This window comes from Pogona vitticeps, chromosome 3 (genome assembly GCF_051106095.1).
Source record: "Pogona vitticeps strain Pit_001003342236 chromosome 3, PviZW2.1, whole genome shotgun sequence".
Lineage (NCBI taxonomy): Eukaryota > Metazoa > Chordata > Lepidosauria > Squamata > Agamidae > Pogona > Pogona vitticeps.
Genome location: NC_135785.1, coordinates 144,343,431 through 144,364,578, shown reverse-complemented (window position 1 = coordinate 144,364,578; position 21,148 = coordinate 144,343,431). Strand labels below are relative to the sequence as shown.

The window sequence follows — 21,148 nt, the reverse complement described above, 5'->3', positions numbered from 1 at the left end:
TTTAAAGGCATGGCTACGGAAAACTATAAGACTATTAAAAACTATAGACAGAAATTGTATTCGTTATTTCTATATTTTATTAGTTATATCTAAATATATTTGCTTCTCATTCAACTAGGGACACACTGAGCTCAGGACAGACCGTAAACAGATGCTTGTGGTAACATTCTTTTGCAAGAAAACCACCCCCTTAAAAATTTCTGTCTTAGGAAAGGGAAGGAAGGAGACACAATTTGGGTAAAAAATATCATTCTAGCCCCATTTCAAGTAAAAACAATGAAAAGCTACACATCCTCTTAATCCAAGGATACAGACTTCAAAATATGCCATAATATATACAATAGATTTTTCTTCAAAGTAAATAAATTTAGGATCTGGGTGTAAATTAAATAACCATGAGCATGGACAGAAAAACAAGTTGAAAATCTACCCAGTTAATACTATGAGTTAATTGAAACTTCCGTATTCACACTCTTCAAAAATTCTTTTTTTTTTTTAAAGGCATCCTTCAGTCTCAATAGATTATGGTAACATGCTCCGTATGGAGGTCTTGGAACAGCATCTAGTGTGGCTGAGAAGGCCAATTCGAGAGTGACAGTCCCTTCCACACTGAAGACAAATACAATCTGTCCCCTGTCCAGCTCCCTGATTTTGCTGGTTTCAGGACTGCCTCTTTGCCTTGGCCTGCTGGACAAGGGTCTCTTCAAAATAGGAGAGGCTATGATGCACTGCCTGCCTCCAGGCTGAATGCTCAGATGGCAAGGTTTCCCATCTGTTGAGGTCCATTCCTAAGGCGTTCAGATCCCGCTTGCATTTATCCTTGTATCGCAGATGTGGTCTCCCTCTGGGGCAATTTTCCTGCACTAATTCTCCAGACAGGAGATCTTTTGGAATCCGACCGTCAGCCATTCTCACAATATGCCCAAGCCAACATAGACATCACTGTTTCAGTAATGTATACATGCTAAACGTTCCAGCTCATTCTAGGACTACTCTATTTGGAACTTTGTCCTGCCAGGTGATACCAAAAAATGCTATTACAATCTGACATATAAGGAAAGATCAGTTCTTGAGCATTAAAGTGCTTTACGCTCTCTTTCTCTCTTCTAAAGAACTTCACAGAATCCCTACAGAACTACAATGTGAGTCAAATAAACTCAATGCGGCTTACTTCTAACTAAATATGCTTATAACAGAGTGGTTAGAATTACTGAATACTGTTTACCAGCCTACCTGTCTCTCTGCATTTCTCTCAATGATTTGCTGTGCCTTTCAGAACTCTCAGAAGATCTCCGCTCAATTTCTTCTCTCTCCTCCTTTTTCTTTTGCAAATCAGAAGTGTGACTCTTCCGCCTGCTTTTCCATTTTGCCAGATCCTAAATTTAAGTCACACGAATGAATATAACATTGTCTGTGTACCTGGTGAGGAAGCTACTGCTGTGAACACTTAAGTATCTGATTACCTAGCCAAGACTGTTAATCCTGACTGGATGCTCAGGTGCCCTAATTTCATTTTACACGTCTAGTGTTCCTTCATTCTCAAGTATCTTTCTACAGCATTTGTGCCTAAGAATACTGGATATTGGTTATCTTCTCTTCATTTGAAGAAGCCAGTGTTAAGTTTTTAATATTTTACAAACAGAGAAATGTACAATGATGTTAAAGAAATTAATTACAATGTAAAAAGTTATTCCAACTTTTCATACTAATGCTTAATGCATTTTTAATGTTAAAGGCACTGTTGTGAAAACAATAACTACAACTGCTATTTATATTTAATTTGAGAGAACAGCTCATGATAATCTTTTATGCCTTCTATTATATCAATATGGACCGGTTTGCTTGGCTGAGGTATGCAGCCAAAAATGGATATTGAGAACAGCTGACCCCAGAGAAAGTAACTAACCAAAAGTTTTCTTCTTTTCTAAATGTTAAATCAAAGGAATATATATATTTATATGATCCTGAGACAATGAATCTGGACTTATGGGGACAAGAGTATAGACAGGCCGCTAACCTAAGCTGGTACAATCAAACAAGCAGCTACTGAATGGTTCTTACCTAACTTGTCCCTGAATGAAGAAAGAAAATACAATCAAAACCCATTTTAACCTTTCACCAGGCAAACAGGCAAGAATTTACACAATAGAACAACTGGCTGCTAGTGGACTGCTTATCCTAGGTGGGAAAGGGCATTTGTGGGGGAGAATCAATGGAGAGAGAACTAGGCACTAAGTGCTTCCATCTCCATACCAATCCTTCTCCCACAACTTTATCCATGTTGCATCCAACATGAGTAATTTGAGAACTTTCCTGGCATCCACTTGCCCCTAACATCTAACAGTCAGATATAAAAGTAAAAAATGGGAACTGTACTTTAGTCATGAACAAACTCTCCCAGGTCTAAAACCTAATGAAAAAAATATTAAAAGGCTGTGTGATCCCCAAAACAATGCAAATGCAAGCACATGTGGTGCCTTTATTAGATCACTAACAAATTTAAGCAAATGGCAAACAGCTAGCTTTCAATGATAATGCATCTTTTTTAGGCTGTGCACTAAGATCTTGTGGGTACTTCAGAAAAATTATATATATTATTTTATATAAATATAATATATTAGAGTCCCAACATTTTGTGGCAGTTGTTCATCATGCCAGGTCTACTCCTTAAGGTGAGTTCACTCTACAAATGGCTTGTGGGGAGTGCGTCATTTCAAACTCCTCCCCAGTCAGGAGTTGTTTGGAATTTACCTCCCAGCTTTTCAAATAAGAACTACCAATGGTAAATTTGACACTATATCAAATTTAATGGCAAGAGAGGCCTGGGTTCTCATAGCTGCCCTTGCTGCTGCAACATCTCTCTTAAGGTACATTACAGCCTGTTTGCGGACTGGTTCTTCCCAAGTTTTCCTCCAATAATGATCTACCTGGCCCTTCCTGTTTCATTGCCCTCCGCCCCACACTAAAGCAAGGGGCTGACTTGTTTCTGCAAGTAGGCAGAAGGTACATAGGAATGACAGTGTCATCTGCTCTTGCTATTTCTACTTTCAGTCAGGGCTTCCGAGGATTCAGGAAAACATTCATATTAATCAGGTGCCTGGGGGGAAATCATTTGAAATTGTTCCATCATCTTGCAGAGGTTTACATCAATTGCCTGTCGAAAACTAAAGATGCTGATCTGACCATGACAACAGAGACACAAATAACCTGTTCACCTTCACATTACCAGATCCACCAGATGAGATCCAGAGTGTGGCTACTATGACTGTTAGGGTTATAGAGTATGTCCAAAGGCACGGCTGAAGATGGAAGGTGGACAAGTTCAACATACTTACATCTTGCCATTGTTCATCTTGTTCTTTTAACTGAGATCTTATCCTCTGAAGCTCCTCATAACGTAGCTGACGGATTGTTTGCAGCTCATCTGCACTGACGTCATTCAAGGATTTACTCCTAACAGTAGATAGAAACATCCTCTTTTAGAGTGTCAAACTGCCTTTATTTAGATTTAACAACACTGAAGAGAAAAACTAAATTATCCAGTAAATAACAATAAAGCTGTGCTAAATACAGTTAAAAGACACTATGTGGAGCTGGGGGTGAATGAGAGAAAGAGGGTTGCAAGGGAGATCGGGAGAATGGACATTACCAGTGCTCTAGTGTTCTATTCCATTACCATTTATGACCATTTATGATCATTCTGCACAAGGTGGACCATCTTTCAGATGTCAAGAAGTTGTGATCATGAAGCTGAAGATTATTATATTGAGCAAGACATTAAACGTAGCTTTCCTTTCTGGAACATACTTCTGTGTGATTTGCAAAGTTCTCTCTGAAACCAGTGATCTGTAGTGCTGGCTAGATAATAAAAGGATACCCGATCCTAGACATGAAGTGCATTTTGGTTCTGAACATTGTTATTTTAAAGAAACAGAGCTTATCCAGATGGATCATTTGTTCCTCTCTGCTTTGTGCTGGTTGGTGCTACTTAAGTGTAGATCTTGCAAGAACTTCTACCCACACTACTCTATGCCTCTTCTCTCTTAAGAAATCAGCATTTCTTCATGAAACAGGGAAAAGCTTGAAGAACCTGTATAAATCTTTAAAATGATAATGTCTTCTGACTGTATTTTATTCCCCCTTTCTCTAGCACTCTGGCACTAAACTGGCAGAGGACAGCTACTGCTAACACACCTAAAAATGAGATGCCTTCAATAAACCCACTCTTTTAAATGAAATGGTCTTCTTTCTCTCTCTCTGGTTCGTAAACTGGAATAATGCTAAACTGAATGCTTCCAACACAGCAGACACCTGCATTAAATAATTTTAAGAAGCACAGGAAAACAGGAGAGTGGGAGAGACTGGCACACTGTGTCACAGTTGGAAACAGTTTATGCCTTCCACTGTTTGGAAGGCAGCAAATACACTGCTGTCTAAAGTGCATATAAAGTGCTACAAATACTCCACCTGGAAGAGCCACACATACTATATTGAGTAAATGCTAAGAGAGTGATGTGAAACAGTTAAGATGGCTTTTAACATTTGATTTAGATTGCAAGGCAAGTTATTTATTGGCTGAAATCCTGCTGCTTAGCTGAGGAAGTTCAATTAGAACTACAGTAGTGGTGATTTGGTGAGTCAGCTCTTCCACAGGTTACATTGATTCAAATGTATCAACTCTAAAGTGTTCTGCTTTAGAGTGTTAACATAAGAGTCCAGTTTTAACCTACTGCACTAAAGTCACAACTAAAGTGGGTACATTTAAATTAATAGAATTTATAGAGGAATTGACTGGCCAAATTCCCACTGCTTCAATGGGCCTATTCTAGTGTGAGTTGCTATGCTAAGCAAGAGGATGTCATCCATCATTTCCAATTTACACGAGAAGACAATTTTCCTACAATGTTTCTTCTTTCTATTTCACCCTTTTGTTACTGATTTCTTTCTACAGAATACCTAGCAAAATAGCTGGACCATAAAGCCTAGTTGCTAACAATAAGGCTGGTTGCAACTTAAAGGACTACAATTGAATTCCTATGTTCCAGTTATTCTCATCCAGGTGCTATGACTAATTTCTCCAAATTTAAAAAGAGATGAGCTTAAGAAAGATTAATATATTAGTACTTCATGTCCTTTCTTTTTACAAAAGCTTCAAAAGAGAAAAAGAAAACAATAAAGAATTATATTTGACCAAACTTTGCTGAGAATTAGCAACTTCAGGTTAAAAATAAATTATTTATTACAGCATGAACTCCTATAGATACAGAGACCTCTTTTTCCGATGCACTGAGTACAGTTCTGGTGCTTTGTGTACATATATGATTGGGGGTTTCTACATGCAGTTGAAGATGGTATGCCGCACTCAATCCTACCTATATGTATCTAAAGCCCCCAAACTGCACTTAATGTATCTGAAGAAGTGAGTTGTCTGTCCTCGAAAGCTCATGTTGTAACAAACTTTTTAGGTCTTGAAGATATATGCAAAGCCTTTATGATTTTGCTCCCAAAGATTACCGTATCTACCTATTTTAAATTCACAAACCACACACACACAATTTTGTACCTATTTGCTTGACTAAAGGAACAAAAGACCAGAGTCCATCCCCAGAAGCCATCTTTAAGAAAGAATTCTATCTTAATCAGGAAGAAGTTTCCATATTCTTTCTCATCTTGGAAGCATATAAACACTTATTGTGGAGTTATTTAAATACTTCTCACAAATCTGCTCCATTTCCAAAGGTTGTTGCCAAAAAGTCGGAAGAGACAGTAGATAAGATTGCAGGGGTAGGATGGGAGAAACAGCAAAAATATCCATGCACATTCTTATCTATAACACAGCATTCCACTCCCCAATGACAACCTGCATGCATCCAGTATGATAGTATCTAGTAAATGTCGATGCCCTCTATTAATCAGCATATCAGCAGCAAACATGCTCCAGAGTTTAGGAAAGTCACACTTATATATGTTTGCAAATATTTGTTTTAACCTGCTTTTCCAGGCAAGGAGCATAGTGGCTCCCAAAGCTGTATGACAACTACAACAAAGTGTTAAAGAAAATGCAGTGAAAAGTTGGGCTTCAGCTGGATCAGGATCTAGCCAGAATGAAAAGCACTTGGGAAAAGCCTATGATCTCCCACACAGCTATCAAAACCCAGAATGCCTGTCATTAACATTGAAAAGCACCTCAACTGATAATACTTTCTTGCCTTCACTCTAAGAATGACCAAATCTTGTAGGTCCAACTATCTAAGTGAAATTGCTCTTGTCAATGACTCTGACATACTGTTTTGTAGCGAAACCAGATACAATACTGCAAGATACACAGCTATTTCCAAAATTGGAGATCACATGCCTAATTCCCAGTCTTTCTTTCTAATCTAACACTTTCCATTATATCAAAAGAATACATGTCATCTTCAGACCATCACTGTGATGAAACAGTTATGTGGAGAGCTAAGAAAACGCAAGACATTAGATGCCATCGCCTCACAATGGCATTTTTAATGCATATTTTTGGAGGGAAAAGAATTAGGATGTGCAGGTGCTGTTTCTGGTGTTAAGTATATGTTTAACACAATATCATCTCATTTTACTATCAGTTGCTTACATTTCCAGACATTTTGGAACCCTCTTGAAGCATGAATCCAACAAAACCCACATAGCAGAAATACCTGTGGTACCAAAATAGATACCAGCTTCCTATTTTGTTACAAGTGCTATTCCATTAGTAAGCAGGAAAACTTTCTTCTATAAGTATTAGTCACCACATTAATTGGCACATTTGCCATGTAAATATTCACCATCTTATTTAAAGGTATTTTTGGTTGAATGAATTGGTTTATCTTCATATCAGCACAACAGCTAGCAGCTGAAAATCTACAACACATCAAGTTGATACATCTATGTAATGTCTTCTGACAAACTGCTGATAATATATCTTGTAATTCCTGTTCTTAGGCATGTATTATTGGTTCAGCAAAGCTGTTGTTGGTCATTAACATCTCTGGAAGAGAGTCACCAGCTTCTGTGTGAAGCTATAGGTAGGAAACTTGGACTAGGGAAGCAGCATCCAACTTCATAAAATATGCTATGCACTAAATTCAGCAACACAGTTTTCAAGATTTTGGAAGAAGTTTGGGATGGTAGGGTTTATAATATATCTCCCAGAATCAACCTTGCCACCACAGCTACTGGAAATAATAATCATCATGTGCCATCCAGTCAATTCTGACTTATGGCAACCTTTTCAGGGTTGTCCAGGTGGAGAATACTCAGAAGTAGTTTCCCATTCTCTTCTTCTGGGAGCATCCTGGGACTGTGCAGCTTGCCCAAGGCCACACAGGCTGGCTCTACTCAGAGCATGCATAGTTGGGAGTTAAATGCCCAGCCTCTGAGTGATTCCTAAACCAGCAGAGTGATTCCTAAACCACTGAACTATCCCACCAGCTATACTGGTTAATAATTTCTGGGAAGAATATTTGAAAAAGTAACTTTTCCAAGCTGTAGAATCTGGCACAACAAATATTGAGAACTTGGAAAACAGCTGCTCGTTTTACTCCTTTTGACACATGCATAATCTCACTGTTTTGACCTTCTTCTAAAGAAACTGCTAGAACCATGCCACCTATGCCAACTAGCCAAGCACTGAGGCAGGAAGCAACATGCAAAAGCTGCCACAAGCACAAGCCTTTAGCCAGTTATGAATGTATAAAACTAGATTGTTAATCAGTGGTGCATTGGTGGATGTTTATGGTCTTACATGCTTTTATCACTGAACTTACCCATACTCATCAGAAATCTTTTGAAACAGCCTGAGGGGGAAAAAAAAAAAAACCAAAGCAAGTTCATATTACCCATCCTAATTTTATCACATGTAAAAAGAGCTACAACATTTAAGTGCAACACACCAAGCAGGATCATGAATACATTTTGGAAGAAATTGGTGTACGACACCCTTATGGCCATCTCAAAATTCAGCTATTCGGCTGAAATTTATGATTTTATTCATTTTAATATTGAAATGTAAACCTCAACATGAGCAGAAATTTACATCTACTTATGTCATCATGGATCGGAATGAGATACAACACATGCACACACTCATGAGCTTCCATTAAATTAATATTTAAAAATGCAGATATAATGTATTTTCAATCTTCATAGCTTTACCCATTCTAATATATTGGCAAAAAAATATAGAAGGCATATCAGAAGCTTAACACATCAGCCTCAATGGTAACTGATTTATATTTAGCAGTTGTGTCTATTGCCATCATTACAAAAATATTTAGAAATAGAGACAGAACAAAATGTTCGGGCTGTAAATCTGCCCTTATCCTTTGAGTGCCATTCTCGGGCACAGCACCTGAAAACAGGAGGGAAGCTAGTGAGAGAAGGAAAGTTGGCAATAAAGAATTCCTCATATGCAAGGAGACAAAATCAAGGCTGCGGATGTCTCATTTCCCCCCTCCTAATGATTTCTTAAATTCATTGTATGTGTTAAGCTTAAGTACGTGACCAGACTGTAACTAATTATATCTCAATGACACATGCACCACTGGCACATTAGGACTACTCAGCTAGCAAAACATACAATGTCTACTGAAGGACTAACAAATGGCACAAGCGGAATGGAATGGAATGAACACATTTCAAGGTGAAAAAAACTTTACCAGATAAACATATGGAACTTCATTAAGATTGACCAAGAACTGTCTCTTCATGAAGATAGATGTTTTTCAACAATCAGTACCTCACACTCACTAGAGTCCAAACATCTTCTGAAAAGGTTGTAAAATCTTCCCACCTTAGGGCTAGATTTCAGTGGCTAGATTGGGACAGAGTTATCCATTAATATTTTAGTGGGATGGTTAATATATTAGGTAAATATATCATGTATACAACAACCTGGACAAATCAGGACTGAAAATAAAAATGAATGGAATTAATATTTATTCTCTCCAAGAATGTTAATCTACCACATTCTTTAGAGTTGTGCTTGAATTAAAGTTTTCTAATGAAGGAATTCAGAAGCAGCAGAGAATATAAATTGCTGGAAAAGATAGCCTGCATGTAGGGGGAGGGGATAATATTAGGCCACTGTGGTAAAAAGAACTCAAATTCCTGGAAGTCATTAAGGGCCCAAATAATCCATTTGATCATGGATTTGAAGAGAAAGAGCAATGTGTGGAAATAAGATTTGACTTGAAGGATTCATTCCAGGCAGCTATTCTGTGAGGTTCTGAGCATCCTCTTTCAAGAAGTGGCAGCCATGTTAGACAAACTGCCTTTGGTCTCCAACAATGCACAAGTCCTGGCCGAAAAAAAGGAAGGGACAGAAGAGAAACCACAGTGTATGCATAAGACTCGTATGCCTACCTACAGAGGCTTTGGGGGAAAAGTGCATTTTTCAAGAATATCCACTTCAGCTACTGGGATATCCCAGCTATCTTTTACTTGTTAAAAAAAAAAAAAAGAGAAATGAATGTTCCTGGCCCCTCTTAGAAGGGAAGATGTATTGCTTTGGAGATTACATTAGTCCAGTGTTCAAACAGTCCTGCAGTTTCTGATGTATGAAATTTGCATTGCTGATGAGCTTGGTAAGCAACACAAGAATGCATAAGGGACTTTACAGAACATACAAACAAGCTGACGTTTCACATCAAGACATGCACGGCTTGAAATACGATGCCACCTCTCTTCATTACAAAATGTATCTGAAAGTACTTGGACAAAAGCACAACCCATGCATGGCCATGAGCTGACCTTTCAACCATCCGCTGTTTCTTGTGTCTGATTTTGCTGGCCTCTCTGATTGCTTCCCATTTTTCCATATCTTCTTTGCTGCACATTCCTGGAGCAAAGCTGACTGGCTGCACATTAACTCCTATGTTGAACAGCTCAATTTTGCGATTCAGCATATCATCTTTCTTGTGTCGTGAAGAGGGAGATAAGATCTTCCCTCCACTTTCTCTTTCTTCTCTTGCGGTGGTCTTCTCAAGCAAACAAAGAAATTTGGCCTGGATTTCTGGTGGAAGACTCCAAGGATCCGGAAAGAGCGCAGGCTGATATCTATCTGGGGCACCAGATAAGGGTACATCTTTCTTCTGCCACTGAGCTTTGCGGACTGTCAAATCATCCTTTTCTAAATCTGGAATTATAAATTCATCATCTCTGGGCTGGAGAACTATTTCCCCTTCAATGTGCAGTCCTTGATTATAAGACTTCCTAAGATACTCAAAATCTTGAGGAATTACTGCGTTTATATGGAAAGCACCAGTCTTACGAACAAACAAATCATCATTTTCCAAATCAGGATAACAGCCTCCATTTTCATCATCTCTTTGATCATATCCAGGCCTATAATAGTTATTTTTTCTGCATGTTACAAGCCTAGGCCCTGCAGTAGGATCAATTCTGGTTCTAGTTTCCGAGGACAGGAAGTCGTCAGAATATTTTTGTAGTGCTCGGAGAAATAAAAACTGACTGAGATATAAAAACAAACAAAAAATACAGTTGTATTAACCAGCAGATATCAAGCTCTAGTTCTCAACTAGGTAATAAACCTGCATCTGAACTTTATCACTTCACCAGGTGGGATTTGTACAAAAGAATTTTCATGCATGGAAATACTGTTCATATTGAAAATTAGCATATCAGAAGGAAGACAGGGCTAAACCCTCATTTCCTGATATATCAATCTCCTGTTTGGAATGTTATTTAACACATCTACACAAACACCCACCCGTGTGTATCTTTAAAGGATTTATTCAGTCAAGTTACCCTCCACTGGCATTCTGAAGTGGTATAGACCAGAGAAAGGTCGGTCAGTTCTGTAAGAACTCAGATTAAGAAGCAGGCCAAAAAGATGCACAAACTTTGCAAATGGACACTGCATATATGGCAACATAAACAAATAGCCAGTTTCAACTCCAACATTTTAAAAAGAAAATATTTCCATTCCAGAATAAACAACAAAGCATTCTAGTCATTGCAGAATACATGGCAGTATGGACTGGGACACAGACAAAATTTGGTTTACTTTAGTGTAAATTCAGCAAGCTTACACATATAGACAGCATTAAATAAAAGTTAGAGGCAGCTTTCCACGTTAACTTTTCATTGCAAACTGTAGCAAACTGCAGCTTCTTTGACACACAGGATATAACAGTTCATGCAAAATATCCAGCAACCTTGGTAGATCAGAAGAACACCTAATTTTATCTTCTGCAGCTTGAAGTAATGATTTTGCTGCATATTCAGCTCCTTGTTTAATGAAGTTTGGATCTTCTCTGCAACTGTTATCCATACTGCCCAAGGCAATATTAAGTTTTTGGATTCCTGCAATATCCTCTTCAGAATCTGTGCTTTTACTACACAGTAGCACACAAGTGGAGAAGGGAAAAAACAAGAATACGTAAGTTCTGGTACAAAAATGGTGTGCAATAATTTGTATCAATGCAGAATTTTAAATATCTGTTGTATGAAGAGGAAATGTACAAAAACTGAACAGAAAAGCTATTCATGATTCACTTTCCATTGGAGCAGGCAGTGAAGATTTTAACTGGTGCTGCCACCAAATGGTGCACTGATCTGGGCCAGTTAGAAACAGTAAAGGTCTGGTTGGATGGAAAAGAAGAGCATGCAAGATGACAAACCTGAATCCTTGAATCTCTTTATACCACTGTTTGGAAAAAGATATCCTGTTTGCTTTTTTCCAGTGCAATTCTTCTCCAGGAGCCCAAGACTTAGGAAGAAACTTATGGGAGGGAACTTTTGTATTTGACACTGCAGCATTTATTTTGCGCACATAAAGGTCATCTGTCTCAATGTCTGGTGTCCCTATTGTCCTTTCTTCCTCCTCTTCCTCCTCCTCCAAATACTTGGAGAGGTCTGAAAGAACATTAGCTGTTGTCTTGCATTCCAGCTTTTGCTCCAAAGTTGTTCTCTGGTTACTGCACAAAATATCCAGTCAAGTTATAGTTTCACAAACAGTTTGCTGTTGAGTACACAAGACTATATTTCGTCTAAACATTACGAAATGAAGCAAAATTAATTCCCAGCATAAAAGCACCATAACAGGGTAACTAGGTGGTTGTTATTTAATACTTGCATTCCATCTGACCAAAATAAAATGTTAAGAAAAAGATTTCGAAATCCAAAAATACATGGCACATTAAAACATAGAGGCTTCGGAAGGCACTGTTTAAACAAATTTTTCTTGGAAGCTTAAGAATGAATAATTTGAATCCACAGGATAGGATCATTTCTTTAAGCACAGACAATGGGCCTAGATGGTCACTGTTTCTGAGCATTAGACTTGGGAGTCTCATTATGCTTGGCATACAGAATTCCAGATGCAGGAAAACTCATCAGACTTGTGTTGTTTTTAACAAAAACCTGTGTTTTATCAGGACATCCACTATCGCATTCAGCAGCTTTCCCTTCACAATCTAAATGGGAGCTACTACTATATAAATACATTATCTGTAGAGAAACATGATATGCAAACACCACATTCTGTTCTGCTAATTGGACTGGAAGCTATGAGAGTCATTACCTTCCCTGCCAAGATCAACCAAAATAAAGCAACAGAATTAAATCAATACAACCTGGTTTCAAGGTATAGCAACTAGACCCATTACAATCAAAACATAATCCAAAATATGTGTATTTAAAAAAAAAAAAACAGAATCCATGAAATATTTAGCACAATATTAGTTTTGTACGGCAAATAGGAACATGGCTAACACCTATTTGCAATATGAAAATAGTACTAGATGATACAGTAATTTTAACAGAATACACTATTTTTGTAGGCTGCAGCCTACTTTCTCAGATATTGCTGGCAACCGACAATGCCCTGGAACCAAGAGAAAAATGAATTTTAAGAAAAATGTGCTGCAGCCTCCCTTGCCCAGATCTTTGAAAGCTAGGGATTCCATTTGAACAAAGTGAGATGGGTCACCAAGAGAAGTGAGGATTGCCAAAAATTGGTTTAATCACAGAGTCAGAAATTCTTGCTTCTCAGCAGCTCACTGCACCCCACTTCACATGGTTCAGCAGTCCTTCTCCAACCCTATGGAGAACCTTTTAAGGGGAAAGTGTAGGATGGAATAGAAATTTTTTCTTCCATGGATTTCCTTAAATTCTAAACTCTACTTTCAGTATCCAAGCCGATGAACAGAAATAACTACTGAAGAGTATTTAGGCATGAGAAAACGGTAAATGTGTAATGTTACAATAAACGATTCACTGTTTTAGTAAGCTTAAAACCAAAACTAAACACACATTGAGGTTTGAAAAAAGAAAACAATTATATTTTCTCACATTAAAACTGAAACTCTTATTCCAAGATTGTTAGATATAATGATTGGGCAGGAAATGGAACAGCGCTAAGCCTTCTGAAGCTTGCAGAAGACGTGTGAACCCCCTCCCCTCTCCACAAAACCCATTTTACACCGCATGGCTTATTTTTCATCAGGGCCCAACACGGCATCTGCCTTAACCATGGCTTGCCTTTTATAATCAAAGTTCTCAAAGTAAGTCCTGGATTGCAAGGGCAAATCAAGTTAGTGTAAATGAAAATGTAAGAATTCAGAATTGTTAAAACAAGCTGCACAAGGAGTGGGGAAAGAATTTGAACCAGAGGAAGTAGGAAAAAGGTACCCATGCTCCCATCGTGCTTCTGATCTCCTGAAACAATGTTACGTTTGTACCAGGCTTTTTCATAGTACTATGCTAACTCTTTATCCATCTGAAGCGTTTAACAGATCTCGACACCACTCCAGTACCTGGAAAATGTTCCATCCGGTTCAGTGAACACGGGACTTGCCCAGCTTCTTCTGTTGTCCTCGCTCTTCTCCGTCCTCCTCTTCCTCAAGGGTGCTGGCATATATGTTGGTGGTTTGGCTTTGCTTGGCAAGAAACGATTGAACTCAGCAGCAGGTTTGGGTTCAATTAAGGCAACTCTGCGGTATAACATGTCATCCTTATGTGGGTCATGCATTCTTGCGTGTATTTCAGAATCTGTGTCACTTTCACAATCTTTTAAAGAAAAAAAACACAAAGAATAAATCCTTTAAGTTGGAAATTCAGCAGCAGGAGCTTATGATATTACAAGCTAACACTGAACTATGTGTTCCGAAGCCTTTCCTGCAAGTGTGCAGCATCAAAGATATTTCTAAAAGCTTGCCTGGGTGAATTTTAATTTGTACGATAACATTACATTCTCTGGTTAAAATTCTGTTGTATTGCTACCACTTCAATAAGTGTACTAATATTATATAGCCATTATGAATCATATTGTAAGATCTCTTGCAATCTGTTCCCCATCCATTGTTATAACTTTGTGGTTAAAGATGGGCATGACTCAGAAAAACGATGATTGATTTTGACTCATGATTTGTAGAGGCTGATGAATCATGAGGCATTTTTTCAGATGAATTAATGAATCAATTTGTTTTTTTACTTTAAAATCCTATAAAATGGCCCCAAGCACCTAGAGACACCACATTTGTAGGAATGCTTCCCCTCACTCTCCTCTAGAAGTCCTGAAGGTTTTATGAAGACTGGATTTGAGACATCCAAGTTATGCACTCACAGAGTGGGTCCTCCCAGGAAAGTGCCCTTTAGTAGCTGAATTGGGGAAACCCAATCTTCAAACTTGGAAGGATTGTACAGAACAGTTAAGGGAAGCTTCCCTGCAGTCTTGGTGTCTCTAAGTGCCTTGGGGGCATTTTGTAGCCGAATGAATTCATGAAGTTTTGAAGTTTTGGATATCTGAGTTACACACCCACAAGCAGGGCCTCCTCAGGAAGGTTCCCCCAGGCACCTAGAGACACGAAAAATACAGAAATTCTTCCCTTGACTCTCTTCTACAAGCCCTGCAAGATTGGTGAAGATTGGATTTCAGACATCCAAGTTATACACTGACAAAATGGGCCATTCCCCCCCCCCCCAGGAAACTGCCCTTTAGCAGCTGGCTTTGGGAAATCCAATCTTCACCAAACTTTGAGGGATTGTAGAGTCGAGTCCAGGGAAGCTTCCTGCAATTTCGGTGTCTCTAGGTTCCTTGGAAGGCGTTTCATAGCCAAACAAATCAATGAATTTTTAATAATCACATTTTTTAAAAATTTGTATTTATTGGGTCACTGATTTATAAGAATATGAATCAAAAAATCAGCAATTTTTGAATAAATTTGGTGATTTTGTGTTTTTTTAAATTCGTGACCATCTCTGTTTGTAGTACAATGACAGAAGTTCTGTTGTTTAGTAAGTCACATTTGAGTAGGACCAATGAATATGTGAGGATCTGATGAGTCAACTCCTCTGTAAGTTCCAGAGATCTTACTGCTCCTAAAGTCTATATAATATTAGTAAACTTATTAAAATTGTTGCAATACAATTATAGTGGCATCAGCACCAGTAATATCAAGATGGAATGGAAATTCAAGATGCTTTCTTGTTTCAAATATGTTTTGAAAACAGAATGTGAACTATTCTTAAATGGTAATGTTGAAAAGGTTTTACCATTTTACACCAAAATATCTCTCTGTGCAGTATTTTATATCTTTGTTTTATGAAACAAAAACAAACAAACATAAAAGAAATGTAACAAAATAAAGGTCATTTCCTTTTATTACTGATGGAAATCTAAAATTAAATATTAAAATGTTGGACTGAATTGTCACCAATATGACTGAAACACTCAGTATTTATTCAGTCAGTGTAACTGAGCAATTATATATAAATGCACATAGAATCTAAGTGCCTTGCTGGATCAAATTAGAGGGTTATGAACCACAGTGTTATTTCACAGCATGACCATCCAGTAATTCTTTCGTGCAGGCCACAGGTACTACAGGACTCCCCTGCTTGTGACAATATGGGAGCAAACTGTTTCTATATATAGAACTTTTATGACTTTATGATAGGCCTATTTTGGTATGTTTGGGGGCAAATTTTTGTCAACAGCAGTTCTTATGGGCTACACCAGGCAAGACAATATCTAAAAACTGATTTTAAAAAGTGAGGAAGAGACAAGACATTCATCTTTAGGTCTGGATTTTTAGGGACACACACACTTATATCTGAAGACATGGACTTAATCCATGAAACCTCACATTAAAATATAGTACAGTGGTGCCTCGCATAACGAGCACACCGTTTAACAATGAATCCGCATAGTGATCTATTTTTTGGGATCACTAATGCGATCGCATTGCGATGTTCTGAATGGGCAAACATCGCATTGTGATGATCGGTAAGCATTTCGCTTACCGATCTTCACATTGCAATGTTTTTAGAACAGCTGATCGGCGGTTCCAAAATGGCCGCCGGGTGCCCAAAATGGCCACCGCAAGCATTTTCGTGCACTGCCCTCGCTTACTGAGGTGACAAAAATGGGGGCGCTATGGAGGATCTTGGCTGAACAGTGAGTTTGGGCCCCACAGGAACGCATTAAACAAAGCTTAATGCGTTCCTATGGGGTTTTCAGTTCCGTTTAGCGATGTTTCTGGATAGCGACGATTAATCCGGAATGGATTGACATCGCTATGCAGGGCACCACTGTAGTTAATCTTTAAAGTGCCACAATATTTTTGTCATTATTTTGTTTTGTTTTCTTGTCTGCTATACACATACACAAAATACTCCCATGGTCAGGCAGGGAAATAGTGATGGTGGTAGTAACTGTAACAGGAGTGCATTGGAATGGCTCCATGGGTGCCCAAGGCTGCATGTGGCCCAGAATCTGTGTTCTGTCTATCTATGTAGTAAGCTATGGTGCTAAATTACTACTAGTCGATTTATTTTCTATTTACAAGACATGTGCTCATAGGAACATACTCTTTGGCAACATTTTTAAGCAGGGCCCATCCTACCACTAGGCAGAGTGAAAGAACTGCTTGTTGTTGTTCACAACAGCCAACAAAATGACTTATCCCAGTCCTGCTCTGTAAAGGAATAGTATGTTTTTACTTACATTTCCAACTACTGTACAATTATAAAAGTTAATAGTCACTGCTAAATACAGATAACAATTTACTAAAAAAAATAGACAAAATGAATGCCTGAGAAGTTAAGAGAATGTGGAATCTTTCTTTTCTAGAAACGCACCTGGGCAGAAAAGAAGGAGGAAAAGATGAAACGTACCAAGAAGGTTCAAAGTTCTTATTTATTGTGGCTCAAACAAGTTTGAAAGGGATTTTTACACAGACTTCAGCTAGGGATTGTGAGTTTCAGTTACTTGTGCCAGTTCTCCACCACACCCTCTGGCCTCCATTAAAGAGCAACCTATGCCTAGCTTATATTGAGGAAATAAATGTGTCACTAAGACTACTTCCCACACTCATTCTGCTTCAAGGGTTTCTGCACTGTCAGGTATATGTAGCTGGTGAGATTCAGCGGATGAGTTTCAAGCAACAGGATTCAGCAATTAATTCCTTCAGTGTGCCTCTATTTCTTGACAGTAATGCCACTGTCTCTAAAGTTCCTCAGCTGGATGTTTGCATCAGCCATGTGCCCCCTTCCTTTCCTAGCCCCAGGTCAAGGTCATGTAGCCTAACTAGCTTTACCTCCTCCACTGAAGCAGTACACCTTTTCAGCTTTCTGCTGTGAAGGTTCCCCTACTTTACACCATGAATTAGCCAATCTTAGTGGGTTGGCTGGCTGGATAGTTCTGTCATTTAAGTATCTGGCTGCAGAGCCAGAAGGTGGGAGTTTGATTCCCCACTGTGCCTCCTGCGGTAACAGCCAACCTGTGTAGTCAATGGCAAGCTGTGCAGTCCCAGACTGTCTCAAACAACATCAGCAGCAACGACTTACCTCCACTGCCACCTTTTAGAGTTATGTCTGATGAAAAGCTTGTAGAGGATCTTGAGCCAAAAGAGTCCAAGCTATCAAAGGAATCGTCTCTCTTATGGCTAGTAGATGAAGGAAGTGTATCACTCCGTTCAATATACCAAATATCACCGTATCCACTATCCCTTCCACTTTGTTTGGGACTGCAGGATTCTCCAAGAGCCTGCAAGGAAAGGATTTTTTACAATGTTCAAAGAACATTATTTTAGTCTTAAGTTTGCACTAGGTTTGCAATGTAACTTTTGTATGATACTGACATGAATGATATTTTTCTGAATGGACAGCTACACTTCTAAAAACATATTTAAACTGTTTAGGATAGATAGGTAATAAAAATGCAATTTTTGCTTTAAAATCTGAATGTACATTAAAAAAAAACAGTTATTCTGGAGGCAGTTTTATAGTTTTATAGTAAATAATCCAGTACATAAACAAAGTATTATACTAGGGCTCAACAACATTACAACAAACTATTCTCTAATTATTCTCTCTTTCCCCCTTCCCTTACAATGATTAAAACCAGAAGTGAAAATCATATATGAAAAAAGTGGAGTCTGTCACAAATAAACTTATATAGAAGGCTACTTAGAGGAAAGTGTGCCATGATTTAGTCACCAGAATTTTTAAAAAGCAGTTGCTAAACAGCTTATTACACAGAATGTAAGAACAAACACATGCAATTTTTGCTCAAATTACTTTTCCTTCCATTAATGTCTTACCTTTGTCAAAGCTTGTCCTAGTAATTTCTCAAAGGCTTTTAAATTAAGGTGTGGGCCATTATAATATGGATTGCTATGTGCTTTTCTGCCCAACCAATATAATGTAATCAAAACCTAAACAGAAAACATTTAAGGATGATTAAATGCCACCAGAATTGTGCAGTGGGGATGCATCACAAAGTGTAATACCAGGTCTAACACCTACAGAACAGATAGCAAAAGCTGTATGTCAGTGCCATTATAGTAACACTTTGAATCTTCTTGCTTATAAGATTGAGGTATTTCCGGGCAACCACTGTCCATTTCATAAGTGCTTTATCAGATGCCTACTTCAAATTGATGGCCAAACATAGCATTTCTTGATCAGTCTGTGAATATTTGTTTTTTCAGACTGTAGTTGCAATCTGGAAAGATCTCTATATTCTGTACCAGGGAATGGTTAGACCAATTAGTTTCTCAATCTAATACCTTGCTGTAAAATTACATGGTAACTTAACTGAAATGGTGTCCTTGAGCTTTAAGCCTTTGTTGAATTCAGCATTGAAAGATCTCCATTCATCGGAGAGGCTTGGACAATTGTGGCTGGTAGGTAATGGCTATGAAGGTGATTCACTTGCCAAGATTTATTTTTTTTTATGCCAATCATTGCCTCTGCCTATTCCAGACCACTTTTGGGCAAGTAAATTTAATGACATTTATTGATCATAACAAAAAAGAAATAATTATTAAAGCCACTATATATTTTGAAGTTCTAAAAATGGAGTAGTGGGAGCTTATCTCAATTATGATACATACCAATTAAATAATTTGATCAGAATTATTACTAATTGTGGCTCAAATGAATTTTTCCCTTTAGAATGTGACATGCTGAAGTAACCCATGGACTTACTTTTAAAGCTCAGAAAACTAAAGATATTAATCATGTTTCTAATCATTTTCTTTTTAACACCTTAAAAATCTGGGGGGGGGGGTTACTATAAGAAATTAATACTTTCCTCCTTCCCATTAGAATAATGTTTACATCACCAGCTCTTTTTTGACACAGACAAATTCAGACAATTTAGAGAAGGGGAGAGTAAATACTGTATTTTTTTAAGAGACCTATACAATGGGAGACAACCTAAAACAGCAATAGGGCTTAAAATCAACTAGGAGAAGTTAATTATCATGGTTCTGAAGACTTCAAGTAGTATATTTTTCAGGAATCCATCAAGTTCAAAAACAGGGTGGCAAACACTTGGATACTTTTGAATCTATTATTTTATGATAGGAAGAGTCAAACTTCTAAAATACAGTATACAATATCTCACTAAATACAATACTTAATAATAGTCAAGCTTAAAAACAAACTTAGAAGGGAGCCCTACAAGTTTATATGGGTAATAGGCATTGGAAACTTATTCAGAAATCCACATCATTTTCCTCATTTTCAGCCGATGGAAGGGAACGTGGTATAAAACTAGCTAAGATTTGATGTTTAAGCTCTATTATATTAATTTATATTACTTGTGGAACTTCAAGGAAATGTGGCCAGATTGGCTAATACAGGCATCTTTGGTGGTTTTGTCCAAAGGTTCTATCATTTTGAGAATTAATTTTCAAGGAGCTGGAGTTGGTCAACCATAAGTCTACATATACCTTACCATCTTTGGGTACTCTCTCATTTTTAGGGGACAATTCCAATCTGAATCTTAAAAGACTTATTTCATTGATTTGTTTAACAGCTAAACAACAGATTGTAACCAGCTGGAGAAATTTTGCTATCTCAGTGGCTGTTAAGAGTTTGGCATATGGCTCTTATGAAAAAGCTAACATTTCAGATTCATGAAAACTGTCAATGGTAGAAATACATTTATGGACACATGGTTTCCTTTTATCTCTTATGTATCTTCAGATCATTCTACCTCACCATCAATGTCACATGTAAAGTTATGGACTGATTTAACGTAATGCAGCTCTTTGTTTTTAAGGTGGATATTACTTGCTAGTTTTTAATAAAAAAATAATGTGAAAAAAGATGAGTTGTTTCTATCTATGGTATAATACACATCTTGTATCATATTCCACTAACAGTGATAGTACAAATCCACTAGATTCACTAGAACTTGGAATCTTGGCTGGGAAAATGAGCTTGAGACAAAAGGATTAAGTACCAAGTTGCCAGACCCACATTTTCTGTCATACGACTAATACGACCCTCAGCCACTACCATTCCTTGCCTAGATTCTCTAGGTGCCCATCATGCATCTGGCAGATGCATTACAGATGTCAATGTGACCACATATGCTACAGACAATGAGTGAAAGACTTCATAATGTCTTGAAAAGCAGGAATAAAGTTTGGAAGTTATAGGTACAAGTCTAATTTTTTCCCCTAAAAAAGCATATGCTGGTTTGAATAAAATACACTCTGAAAACTGAGATTTTTGTCTTACGTTTTTCACTCTTCTGTTAGTCTCTTCTTGCCTGCAAAACAAACCCCAAAGAAAAACAATTGTCAGGCACACATTCTTTTCTTTTTTAGAATGACTGATACGGAACAGTTAATGCATAATAAAATAACTT

The 21,148-nt window shown here is 37.8% G+C and overlaps 1 protein-coding gene across 13 annotated transcripts in view; it reads right to left on the bottom strand.

Moving 5' to 3' along the window:
* The window catches only part of LMO7 (LIM domain 7), a 163,417-nt gene that overhangs the window by 40,627 nt on the left and 101,642 nt on the right, over positions 1 to 21,148 (bottom strand). For 5 of the 13 annotated variants that reach the window (XM_020783502.3, XM_020783503.3, XM_020783504.3 and 2 more), the window contains exons 6-15: positions 21,019 to 21,049; positions 18,585 to 18,698; positions 17,830 to 18,028; positions 13,797 to 14,049; positions 11,661 to 11,957; positions 11,196 to 11,375; positions 9,769 to 10,488; positions 7,785 to 7,814; positions 3,336 to 3,453; positions 1,234 to 1,376 (exon numbers count right to left, since the gene is read on the bottom strand). In XM_020783502.3, the coding sequence (XP_020639161.3) occupies positions 1,234 to 1,376; positions 3,336 to 3,453; positions 7,785 to 7,814; positions 9,769 to 10,488; positions 11,196 to 11,375; positions 11,661 to 11,957; positions 13,797 to 14,049; positions 17,830 to 18,028; positions 18,585 to 18,698; positions 21,019 to 21,049 (2,085 nt within the window). The remainder of the gene's footprint in view (positions 1 to 1,233; positions 1,377 to 3,335; positions 3,454 to 7,784; positions 7,815 to 9,768; positions 10,489 to 11,195; positions 11,376 to 11,660; positions 11,958 to 13,796; positions 14,050 to 17,829; positions 18,029 to 18,584; positions 18,699 to 21,018; positions 21,050 to 21,148) is intronic. The other 8 variants (XM_078390777.1, XM_020783506.3, XM_078390775.1 and 5 more) reach the window with 3 other exon arrangements.